A 12,336-nucleotide genomic window follows, 5' to 3' on the forward strand; every position below is an offset into this window, starting at 1 on the left:
TGACATTTTCACAGTAATCAATTCAATTTTATAGCATTGATTGCTCTAAAAATGCCAATGGTCCCAAAAATGTGTCAAAATTGTCCGACATGTCCGCCATAATGTCGCAGTCCCGATAAAAATTGCAGATCGCTGCCACTACTAGTAAAAGAAAAAAAAGAATAATAAAAAAGCCATAAAACTATGCCCTATTTTGTAGATGCTATAACTTTTGCGCAGACCAATCAATATACGCTTATCGCTTTTTATACCAAAAATATGTAGAAGAATATGTATCGGCCTAAACTGAGGAAAAAAAAAGTTTTCTTATATATATTTTTTGGGATATTTATTATAGAAAAAGTAAAAAATATTGTGTTTTTTTCAAAATTGTCTGTTTTTTGTTTATAGCGCAAAAAGTAAAAACCGCAGAGGCGATCAAATACCACCAAAAGAAATCTCTATTTGTGGGAAAAAAAAGGACGTTAATTTTGTTTGTGTGAGATGTCGCACGACCGCGCAATTGTCAATTAGGCTGGATTCACACCTGTGCATTTTTAGTGCTTTTTGCATTTTGCACTACAGAACGTGCTCCATAGGAAACCATGTTAAATGGGCTGTAGTTCAAATCTGCAAAATGCAAAAAGCACTAAAAATGCATAGGTGTGAATCCAGCCTTAAAGCGACGCAGTGCCAAATCTCAAAAAGTGCTCTGGTCAGGAAGGGAGTAAAATCTTCCGGGGCTGAAGTGGTTAAAAATGCTTCTAAACGAAAATTGCAACTAAACAACGGTACCACGTTTAGGTGCGTTTGGTGTCTGAAACGCTGAAAACTATGGTATCTGAACTAATTTTTTTGCCTTCAAAGAAAAGCCTCTAAATGCAACTGCCTAAAAACGACATTAAGGCTAGGTTCACACTATTGCGATGCGGGAACGCCGCGAATCCGCGGCGTTTTCCCGCATCGCTCACCTCCCGCCGGCAGTTCACACTGCCCTATGCGGACGGCTGGGAGTGTCAATGATATGTTAATGACACCCCCAGATCCGTCGGCATATCGCAGTGCGATCTGCCGACTCGCACAGGAATCGGATCGCATGGTGTGAACCCCCATGCGATCCGATTCCGTTGCGGACCCAAAAAAGGGTCCTGTGCGAGTTTGCTGCGGGACAGCTGCGAGTTCAGCCATACTATCTGTATGGCTGAACTCGCAGTGCTACGGAGATCGGATGTGATTTGCTGTGCGAATCACATCCGGATCTCCCCCCGCAGCAGTGTGAACCCAGCCTAAACGAACCTGTGTACATGTACACATAAGATAATATTGGATGAGTTCAGGGGCAGCTGAAAAAAAGCAGCCAACTGCCTCTGAACGTCCGTTTACCAGCAGCAGTGTACATGAGGCCTAATGCAGAGAATGCATCAAGGTAAAAAGGTCCAGGCTTCAGGACCACTTTAAGTTGTCATTATAATGTCAGTAACAAAACGCTGCAGACAAAACTTTATACTAACTGTGACCTTCAGAGAGCCGGGTGCATGTGCCATCTAGTTCCTGATTTGTTCAGCCTGCCAGTGACTTCACGCTTATCTTCTAAGGGCCAGTTCACACCAGAATGTGGCGTGGGAAACCTGTGTTCCATGCATGTTTCCTACACTACGCTCAAAATGCACTGGGCGTGCAATCTGCTGCGGGTGTCAATGTAATCCTTACACCCCAAACACTGCGTTTGCCTGCACTGGATTGCATGGTACCCCGGTGCCATGCAATCCATTGTGTTTTTAAAAGTAGTGTTTGCATTACTTTTAGTGCAATCCAGTGTAATTTCAGCCCTAATGTGATTTCCCATCTCACTGAATCGCACAGGACTGCAGAGTGCAATTTTGGTGTGAACAGGCACTTACTGTGATTGTCAGTTTGCAATATACATACAACGAATGGCAAGACGCATACAAGATAGATGGACTATGTCACATTGCCAGTTAGCGGTACATACACATACAGTGGCCAGATGCATCCCACATGTAGGGTACTGGGGTATGTTGCATTGTCAGTTAGCAGTATACACACATCCAGTGACATTCAGTGACAGGATTCATCTCACATTCAGGTGTGAGACAGTAGCCTATGTCACATTGTCAGTTAAGAGTATGACATCCAATGACCAGATCCCACGTGTAGGGCACTGACCCATGTCACGTTGTCAGTGGATGCATCCTTCATGTATTGCACTGGTCCGTGTTACATTGTGGTGCATCCCTTATGTATCGCACTGGTCCATGTCACATTGTCAGCTATCAGTGGATGCCATGCATCCCTTGTGTAGGGCATTTACTCATGTCACATTGTCAGGTGTTAGTGGATGTATCCTTTATGTAGGGCACTGGTTCATGTCACACTGTCAGTTGTCAGTGGATGCATCCCTAATGCAGGGCACTGACCCATGTCACACTGTCAGTTGTCAGTGGATGTCACACATCCCTTATGTAGGGCACTGACCCATGTCACACTGTCAGTTGTCAGTGGATGTCACACATCCCTTATGAAGGGCACTGACCCATGTCACACTGTCAGTTGTCAGTGGATGTCACACGTCCCTTATGAAGGGCACTGACCCATGTCACACTGTCAGTTGTCAGTGGATGTCACACGTCCCTTATGTAGGGCACTGACCCATGTCACACTGTCAGTTGTCAGTGGATGTCACACGTCCCTTATGTAGGGCACTGACCCATGTCACACTGTCAGTTGTCAGTGGATGTCACACATCCCTTATGAAGGGCACTGACCCATGTCACACTGTCAGTTGTCAGTGGATGTCACACGTCCCTTATGTAGGGCACTGACCCATGTCACACTGTCAGTTGTCAGTGGATGTCACACGTCCCTTATATAGGGCACTGACCCATGTCACACTGTCAGTTGTCAGTGGATGTCACATGTCCCTTATGTAGGGCACTGACCCATGTCACACTGTCAGTCAGTACACACGTCCAATGACCGGTACCCACTTGTAGGGCACGTCCCATGTCACATGACAATTAAGCTGCACTCACCTGGCTCAACGAGGATGACCTTTGCCCCGCTGCATCTGTAGCAGTGCAGAAATGACTTGGCTCTGATGTTGTTATTGAGGCAGGCTATTGAGCAGCCCAGTTTGGCCACGCCGAGCCATATCCAGATATAAGAAGGGGCATTGCTCATGAATAGGGCCACACAGTCCCCTGACTTAACCCCAGCATGCTTGCGCAAGGCTCTGGCCGTCTGGTTGCTGAGTTTGTCTATTTCGGAGTAGGTGTACACTTCATCCTGGTAGAGGATAAATGGTTTGTCAGGACTTATCTCCACCTTCTCCAGGAATAGGTCCACAATGGTGTAGGCTGGGGTCTTGTTGGAACGCTTCCTGGTCCTGATACCAAAGCGAGCGACAGTGATGAAATTGGCAATGTCCTGGAAGATGTATGGAAAGATGAAGCTGATGAGGAGAGGCAGCAGCAGCAGCCCAGGGAGGGCGGTGAAGAACACAGTGATCATGAGGGGGGCCGAGAGATGGAGCTTAGGAGAAATTAGCCTTTGCACTTGCTCTGCCTGCCTTTGTGTTCACTATTAACCATATCTGAGAGCACAGCTGTCAGCAGTCCAAACTCTTCAGGGAGGGGGAGGGGGGACAGGACTCAGTGACAGGTAAACGGTGACATCCTCCTGGATCTCCTCCCACTTCTCACACAGCAATAGGTAATGTTCAACCCACCTGTACCTGTATACACCTTCCACACGAGTATGACAATCCACCTGTATACACTTTACACACAACGAGTATGACAATCCACCTGTATACACCTTCCACACGAGTATGACAATTCACCTGTATACACCTTACACACAACGAGTATGACAATCCACCTGTATGCACCTTACACATAACGAGTATGACAATCCACCTGTATACACCTTACACATAACGAGTATGACAATCCACCTGTATACACCTTACACATAACGAGTATGACAATCCACCTGTATACACCTTACACATAACGAGTATGACAATCCACCTGTATACACCTTACACACAACAAGTACGACAGTCCGCCTGTATGCACATTACACACAATGAGTATGACAATCCACCTGTATGCACATTACACCGAGAATGACAATCTACCTGTACAAATTATGCTAATTACAACAACCCACCTGAACACACTTTACACAGGAGCTGCGACACCCAGTATTATAAACCAAATGTATGCATATTATATTATACTATATTATATTATACTGAGTACGACAATCCAACTGTATTCATATTACACACAGGAGCTGTGACACTGAGTACGAAAATCCACCAGTATGTACATTACACTGAGAATGACAATCCACCTGTACACACCTTATACACAGTAGCTATGACACTGAGTACGACAATACATCAGTATACACATTACACATAGGAGCTGTGACACTGCACACAATACATTTGTACACACATTATACAAAGTATGACCATCTACTTGTACACACATTAATCTGAGCGTGACATTTCACCTATACGCACATTACGCTGAGTACACAATCTCCCTGTACACACATTACACCCAATATGACAATCCACCTCTACACACTTTACACCCAATATGACAATCCACCTCTACACACTTTACACCCAATATGACAATCCACCTGTACACACATTACACTGAGTATGACAATTCACCTGTACGCACATTATACAAAGTATGACCATCTACTTGTATGCACATTATACTGAGTACAATTTCCAGCTTTAGTAAATAAACCCCATTGTGTACTTAAGGGGTATGCCAGTACACAATCTCCCTGTACGCACATTACACTGCATATAACAATCCAACTGTACATATATTACACAGAGTATGACAATCTCCCTGTACACACATTACACAGAGTATGATAATCCACCTGTACACACATTACACAGAGTATGATAATCCACCTGTACACACATTACACAGAGTATGACAATCCACCTGTACACACATTACACAGAGTATGACAATACACCTGTACACACATTGCACAGAGTATGACAATCCACCTGTACACACATTACACAGAGTATGACAATCCACCTGTATGCACATTATACCCAAAAAACACAAATTGAAAGGCGCATTCACACATAGTGCATTACCAATGACAATTTATTTAATAAAAATCCATAAAAAGTGGGTACTCACAAAGCACAAATCTCAATTGAGCCATAAAAACACACACAGTGTATAGACATGTGCAGAAACACAACATGGGGTACAGCTGATGCGTTTCAGGGACGCACCCCCTGCTGCTGCTCTGAGGAAGGGGGTGCGCCCCTGAAACGCGTCAGATGTACTCCATGTTGTGTTCCTGCACATGCCTACATACTGTGTGTGTTCTCATGGCTCAATTGAGATTTGTGCTTTGTGAGTACCCATTTTAATGGCTTTTTATTAATTAAATTGTCATTGAAAATGCACTAGGTGTGCCCGCCTTCTATTTTGTCTTTTTTGTAGTTTCCATCAGATTACCCCAGTGAAGAAGGCAGCACCCACCCAGTCTTGGGATACCTTTGTCCCTGTTACCCTTCACTTCAGAAGACCCCTTAGCGCTGAAAGTGACCGTGTTTTTTTGTGTTTCTACACATTACACCCATTGTGACAATTCACCTGTACACACATTACACAGAGTATGACAATTCACCTGTACACACATCAACCTTTCCATGTTTGGTACAAAACTAAAAAAAAATGTCTCTAAATATACTTGACGTATAACTAAAGGCAACACTTTTTTTTACTAAATAGAAAATACCCAATTTTGAGTTGACCCCAGACACTGAATACAGGGGAAATCTTTCAATGGGGACAATATTTCTGGTCACGTTGGTGACAGTCAGGAATTCCCTCTCTTTAAATGGATTTCTGATCACTTCCTGTTGTGGTTATGGGACAGGAAATGAAGGGGGATCTTCCCCAAGAGACACAGATGATGTAAAAAACAAAACAAAAAAACTTGACAGGGGTTAAAACCCTTCCTTACTCTATTAAAAATGAAAATAGAAAATGCCTGTAGTTCTCCTTTTAAATCTACAGTATATTTCAATGAACCTAGTGTCAGTACCTTTGTTTTGTTTTGGTATCAGCCTCTAGTAGTTTTAATGTACAACAGCACTAAGACTGAGAAGGGCAGCACTTGGAGCTAATCAGGTTCTGATTCATGCACATGTGCTGATCACGAACATACAGATAAGAGGTGAGAGGACAGAGATGACCTCATTAATCTGCTGCTGATCCGTCATCGTCCAGTCAAAGATTTAGGGTAGGGAGGTGGACAGGCTGCCGCTGTATTGCTTAAATGCAGAAGAGAAGAATCAGGTCACCAATCTGGCTGTACATTGGCAGAGCTGTGTAAAGGGCAGGGCTGGCTGGACAAAACTCCCTTATATGTATGTCAACAGTATATTTCAGTGTTGACCTTCAAAAAAAGTTTTCCTCCCCTCGACAAATTCCCAAATACATTTGGTTTGGAACAGTTTATTTCAATTGACCTAGGGCCAGTTCACACAAGATGCAGTCCAGTGCGTTTTGTTTTCCTGCATCAAAAATGCATGGACAGTAGGTTATATGGGTTCCAATGGCATCATTCACAACAGTGCAGTCAGTTCCAGTGTAGAAAAAATAAGTGGAACATGCAGCATTTTTTCTGCCCTGGAATGCGGCAAAATGTATCAAAAACACACCGTAATGCACCTAAACACATAAAAAATGCACTGAAACACACATGTCCCTATTTAAGATAAAATAAAAACGAGGGGAAAATGCACTGGGATGCATCAAAAATGTACTGGAGCACATCAAAAACGTGTCAAAAATGCGCATGCAGAAGCGCTTCTGGACTGCGTTCTTGTGGTGTGAACTGGTCCTTAAATGGGACCCACATGCCCGACAAATCTAAAAACTACCATAGATCCCTATAGAGTGGGGGAATACTTAGATAGGATGTTGAAGGATTTGGTTACCCATCTTCCATCCTATGTTCAGGACAGCAGAGATATTTTGGGAATCCTACCACTGGAACATAATATCCTGATCTCGATTGACATTGAGTCATTATATATCTCCATTCCCCATAGGGTAGTTTTAGAAGAGGTAGATTCTTTTTTCTTCAGCTATAATGACCCGATATAAAACCCCAGAATAAATTGATCTGGGGTCTCCAAAAATCTGTTCTAATGAAATATTATTTTAGTTTGCAGGTAGATATTACTAGCAAGTAAAGGGAAAGGCCATGTGCTTCGACTTACCAAGATATTGGGAGCATCCTATGGTGGAGTGCATGCATAAGTTCAGGGCCTAAGTTGGCCTATGGAAGAGCTATAAAGATGATGTGCTGGTTGCATAGAGAGGGAGCGCTATGGAGTTTAAGGAATTTTTTTATAATATTAACTGATAACCCATATAACATCTTTCTTGCCTACATACAGTTGTGCTTATAAGTTTACATACCCTGGCAGAATTTATGATTTCTTGGCCTTTTTTTCACACAATATTAATGATAACACAAAAACTTTTCTTTCACTCATGGTAATTGTTTGGATGAAGCCATTTATTATCAATCAACTTTGTTTACTCTTTTTAAATCATAATGACAACAGAAACTACCCAAATTACCCTGATCAAAAGTTTACATATCCTAGTGATTTTGGCCTGATAACATGCACACAAGTTGACACAAAGGGGTTTGAATGGCTATTAAAAGGTAACCATCCTGACCTGTGATCTGTTTGCTTGTAATCAGTGTGTGTGTTCTAATCAAGAAGTGGAAAATGAGCTGTTCTGTTGAAACCAAACCACGGTCAGGTAGACCAACTAAAAAGTATAGCCACAACTGCAAGGAAAATGGTTTGGGATGTAAAGAAAAACTCACAAATAGCTTCAGGTGAAATACAGGACTCTCTGAAAACATGTGGTGTGGCCGTTTCAAGATGCACAATAAGGAGGCACTTGAAGAAAGATGGGCTGCATGGTCGAGTCACCAGAAGAAAGTATCCCATTTACAATACTCCAAACAGTACAGAGACAAACTTCAAACCTTTTGGCACAAAGTAATTTGAAGTGATGAGACCAAAATTTAGCTTTTTGGCCACAACCATAAATGATTCATTTGGAGAGGAGTCAACAAGGCCTATGATGAAAGGTACACCATTCCTACTGTGAAACATGGAGGTGGATCGCTGATGTTTTGGGGATGTGTGAGCTACAAAGGCACAGGAAATATGGTCAAAATTGATGGAAAGATGAATGCAGTATGTTATTAAAAAATACTGGAGGAACATTTGCATTCATCAGCCAGGAAGCTGCGCATGGGATGTACTTGGACATTCCAATACGACAATGATCCAAAACACAAGGCCAAGTCGACTTGTCAATGGCTGCAGCAGAATAAAGGGAATGTTCTGGAGTGGCCATCTCAGTCTCCTGACTTCAATATCATTGAGCCACTCTGGGAAGATCTCAAACATGCAGTTCATGCAAGACAGCCCAAGAATTTACAAGAACTGGAGGCTTTTTGCCAAGAGGAATGAGCAGATATACCATCTGAGAAAATAAAGAGCCTCATCCACAAATACCACAAAAAAACTTCAAGCTGTTATTGATGTTAAAAGGGGCAATACACGGTATTACGAAACTGGGGTATGTAAACTTTTGATCAGGGTAATTTGGGTAGTTTCTGTTGCCATTATGATTTAAAAAGAGCAAACACAGTTGACTCATAATAAATGGCTTCAGCCAAACACTAACCACAAGTGAAAAAAGTTTTTGTGTTATTCATATTATTATCATGTTATTCATATGTAACATGTCCAATGAAGGGTCTCTGCATAGTCCTGACACATTGGCTTTCTATGTGATCCTGAAATAAAGAGCTTTGCACTTACAAGCTTGCCAGATACTGTATGTAGTTTGTGCTACACCCATTGTTTTTAGCACCCTCTAGATAGGTAGATGCTAGAATGAGATTTTTTGCAGAGTAGGTAAATTTACCCTGCACATTTTTTTGCAGGGTAGGTTTTGGACAGGAGGCACATGAGCAAGAGGACAGCAGGAGAGAGCATTGCCGGGCAAGTCTACAGGGAGAGGAACAACTGGTCGCAGCAGGGAGGGCTGGTAAGTGACATGCACAGTCAGGAGGACTGGGGAGGCACACCTGAGAGGACAGGGAGCATGCAGTCTGGGATGGGTGCAGAACCAGCAGAGTGGACTGTGGTATCATGGGCAGTAGAGAAGGGCAGCTGCAGTCAGGTGGGCTGGCAGGGCCTGAGGATGGGTTACTGGGCTTAGTAATTGAAGGTAGGACAGCTAGCACCAGAACTTTCTATCTGCTACACTATAGGGGCCCGCAGTCCCTGCATGCAAAAGGCAATTACTAAGGCTTGGCTGAGCCAGTGTCAGGCCTGATCACCATGTGCTAGCTGTACCTGAAACATTAGAGAGGAAGTGATGTGCAGGAGATGAAATGGAGTGTATATACCAGCGTGTATATAGTTGTTCCAGCAAGTTCTGCAATATTCCATTGGGCATCCCATACTTCCTATAACCCATCCAATTTCAAATCTCTAAATAAAACATAAAAATGAGCACATGGACTGTTTTCTGTCGGAGTGTCTGAGAGGTGAACGCCGGGCTGGGCAGGGTGACAGGTGGGCCACAACACACGCAGCCATCGCTACATTTACATACTACAGAATTATGCTCATATGTGAGCCCTGAATGCCCAAAACTGTGGTTTATTCTTTTGATTTTTCATTTGTTTATTTATTTAAAATGTAGAGTAGTTGTAGTACATCAATATTGCAAGAAACTTTATGAAGATTACCTTCCAGTTCACTAAACTATTGCACAGTCCACTAGTGCCACCTAATGGAAATATTGCTAAGTGCACATACATACGAGAGAATTTTTATTATTTTGTTCAAAGCTATCAACTTCCACTATTTTCTACAAATTAGATAGCAACTAGATCACTTGGAAACAAAGAGATTCTTTACTGATAGGCTGAATGCACACACGTGATTTACAATACTACAACACCTCTTACTTGGTGTATAGATGTATTAGAGCTGCACGATTAATCATCAAGAATTATTATCGCAATCTTGACTAAAGTGTTTCCTGATTCTTTCTATGCAAAGTATTCTCTCTGCTATTCTGAAGCTACAGCCATCAAAAGAAAGGAAGGAAAAAAACGGGCAGTCTGCCAAGAATCAAAACATTCTTTATCAGATGAATTTAGAAGTATAAACATTGTAACAATTTGTCAATGAAATAGACTTCATATGTAAGTGAAAAAAGTTTAACCACTTAAACACTAAACTTTTCTGACATTTGTTGGTTTCAAGTTAAAACATTTTTTTTGCTAGAAAATTACTTAGAACCCCAAACATTATATATATATTTTTAGTAGACACCCTAGAAGATAAAATGGTGGTTGTTGCAATATTTTATGTCACACTGTATTCGCGCAGCGGTCTTTCAAGTGCAATTTTTTGGGAAAAATTACTTTAATGAATTAAAAAAAAAACTAAAAAAAAAAAAAAAACTAACCAGTAAAGTTAGCCCATTTTTTTTTTTATATAATGTGAAAGATTTTACGTTGCGAGAATTGTGATCTTTTTAGTCTGAGAAAAAAATCATGATTCTCATTTTGGCCAGGATCGTGCAGCTCTATGCCCTTGTTCACACAGTCGGAGAATCCGTCGGAATGTGTCCTATCGGACCGTGTTGTCGGATAATCCGACTGTGTGTGGTATGCATCGGACTGATTCCGTCGGAATAGCCGTCGGACCCAATTTTCCAACATGTTGGAAATATTTCCCGACCAACTGGTTCGATCGGACATACTCCGATCATGTGTAGAGAATTTTGATCGGACCAAGTGCCACACATGCTCAGATCAAATTTCTACATCAAAGCTATTGGCTACTAGCCTGAATGTAGTCCCATCGTAACGAAATTACGTCATCACGTTCTGAATGATCGGATTTTTCGACAACTTAGTCCGACCGTGTGTATGCAACAGTTTCGGACAAGATCCGACGGACAAAATCCGACGGATTTGGTTGTCGAAATCTCCGACCGTGTGTACAGGGTCTAAGATGTATTAAATGTATTTAATGTATTAGATGTATAGTGTACAGATGTATTTTTTTTTTATTTAGTATGCGACATACAATGAAATGATAACTTCACAGAATATGTTGTGGGAACAAGGTAGCCTACATATGAACACCAGGTAGTGTTAGCTGAACGAAAGATAAGAAAACTCCAGATGATAAAACAAATAGAGCTCGGTAAGTATACACAATACCTAAATACCTAGGAGGTATAAGACTAGGGCTTCGCCTTGACAGGACAATAGATCACTTACAATACTCTAGTGATTAGCCCCGGTATCCATGAAGAATTCGGGTATCCGAGCATAGAGTACTGCGGGGTGACCGGCTGGGGTCAAAACATACTAATTTTATTTTTTTTAAGTTAACCACTTGCCGACCAGCGCACGACGATGTATGTCGACAGAATGGCACGGGCAGGCAAATGGGCGTACATTTACGTCCCTTTAAATTTGCCGCCCTGCCATCGGGAGCGTACAGTTAGTAACACACCCCTAGGAACACTTAACCCCTACACTGCCACCCACTGGTTAACCCCTTCACTGCCAGTGTCATTTACACAGGAATCACTGCATTTATATAGCAGTGATTACTGTATAAATGACAATGGTCCCAAAAATGTGTCAAAAATCGCCGATGGGTCCCCCACAATGTCGCAGTCACAATAAAAATTGCTGATCGCTGCCATTACTAAAAAAAAAAAAATTATTAATAAAAATGCTATAAAACTATCCCTATTTTGTAAACGCTATAACTTTTGCGCAAACCAATCAATAATCGCTTATTGCGATTTAAAAAAAAATAAATATGTAGAAGAATACGTATCGGCCTAAACTGAGGGAAAAAAAATGTTTTTTTATATACTTTTGGGGGATATTTATTATAACAAAAAGTAAAAAATAATGCGTTTTTTTCAAAATTGTCGCTCTATTTTTGTTTATAGCGCAAAAAATAAAAACCGCAGGGGTAATCAAATACCACCAAAAGAAAGCTCTATTTGTGGGAAAAAAAGGACGTCAATTTTGTTTGGGAGCCACGTCGCACGACCGCGCAATTGTCAGTTAAAGCGACGCAGTGCCGAATCGCAAAAAGTGGTCTAGTCTTTGACCAGCAAATTGGTCCGGTCTGAAAGTGGTTAAATGAGGGAGAGTGAATAAAGGAGAAAAAAG

General features: G+C 41.8%; 1 protein-coding gene across 1 annotated transcript in view; it reads right to left on the minus strand.

Annotated features, from left to right (window-relative positions):
* Positions 1 to 3,634, minus strand: part of SLC27A2 (solute carrier family 27 member 2) — a 114,824-nt gene extending 111,190 nt beyond the window's left edge. The window contains exon 1 of the mRNA XM_077471273.1: positions 3,033 to 3,634. Coding sequence (XP_077327399.1) covers positions 3,033 to 3,510 — 478 coding nt within the window. The 5' untranslated portion in view covers positions 3,511 to 3,634. The remainder of the gene's footprint in view (positions 1 to 3,032) is intronic.
* Positions 3,635 to 12,336: the final 8,702 nt, after the last annotated feature.

This window comes from Lithobates pipiens, unplaced genomic scaffold (assembly GCF_037356315.1).
Source record: "Lithobates pipiens isolate NorthernLeopardFrog02 unplaced genomic scaffold, aLitPip1_a1.2 Scaffold_8, whole genome shotgun sequence".
NCBI classification, from domain to species: Eukaryota; Metazoa; Chordata; class Amphibia; order Anura; family Ranidae; genus Lithobates; species Lithobates pipiens.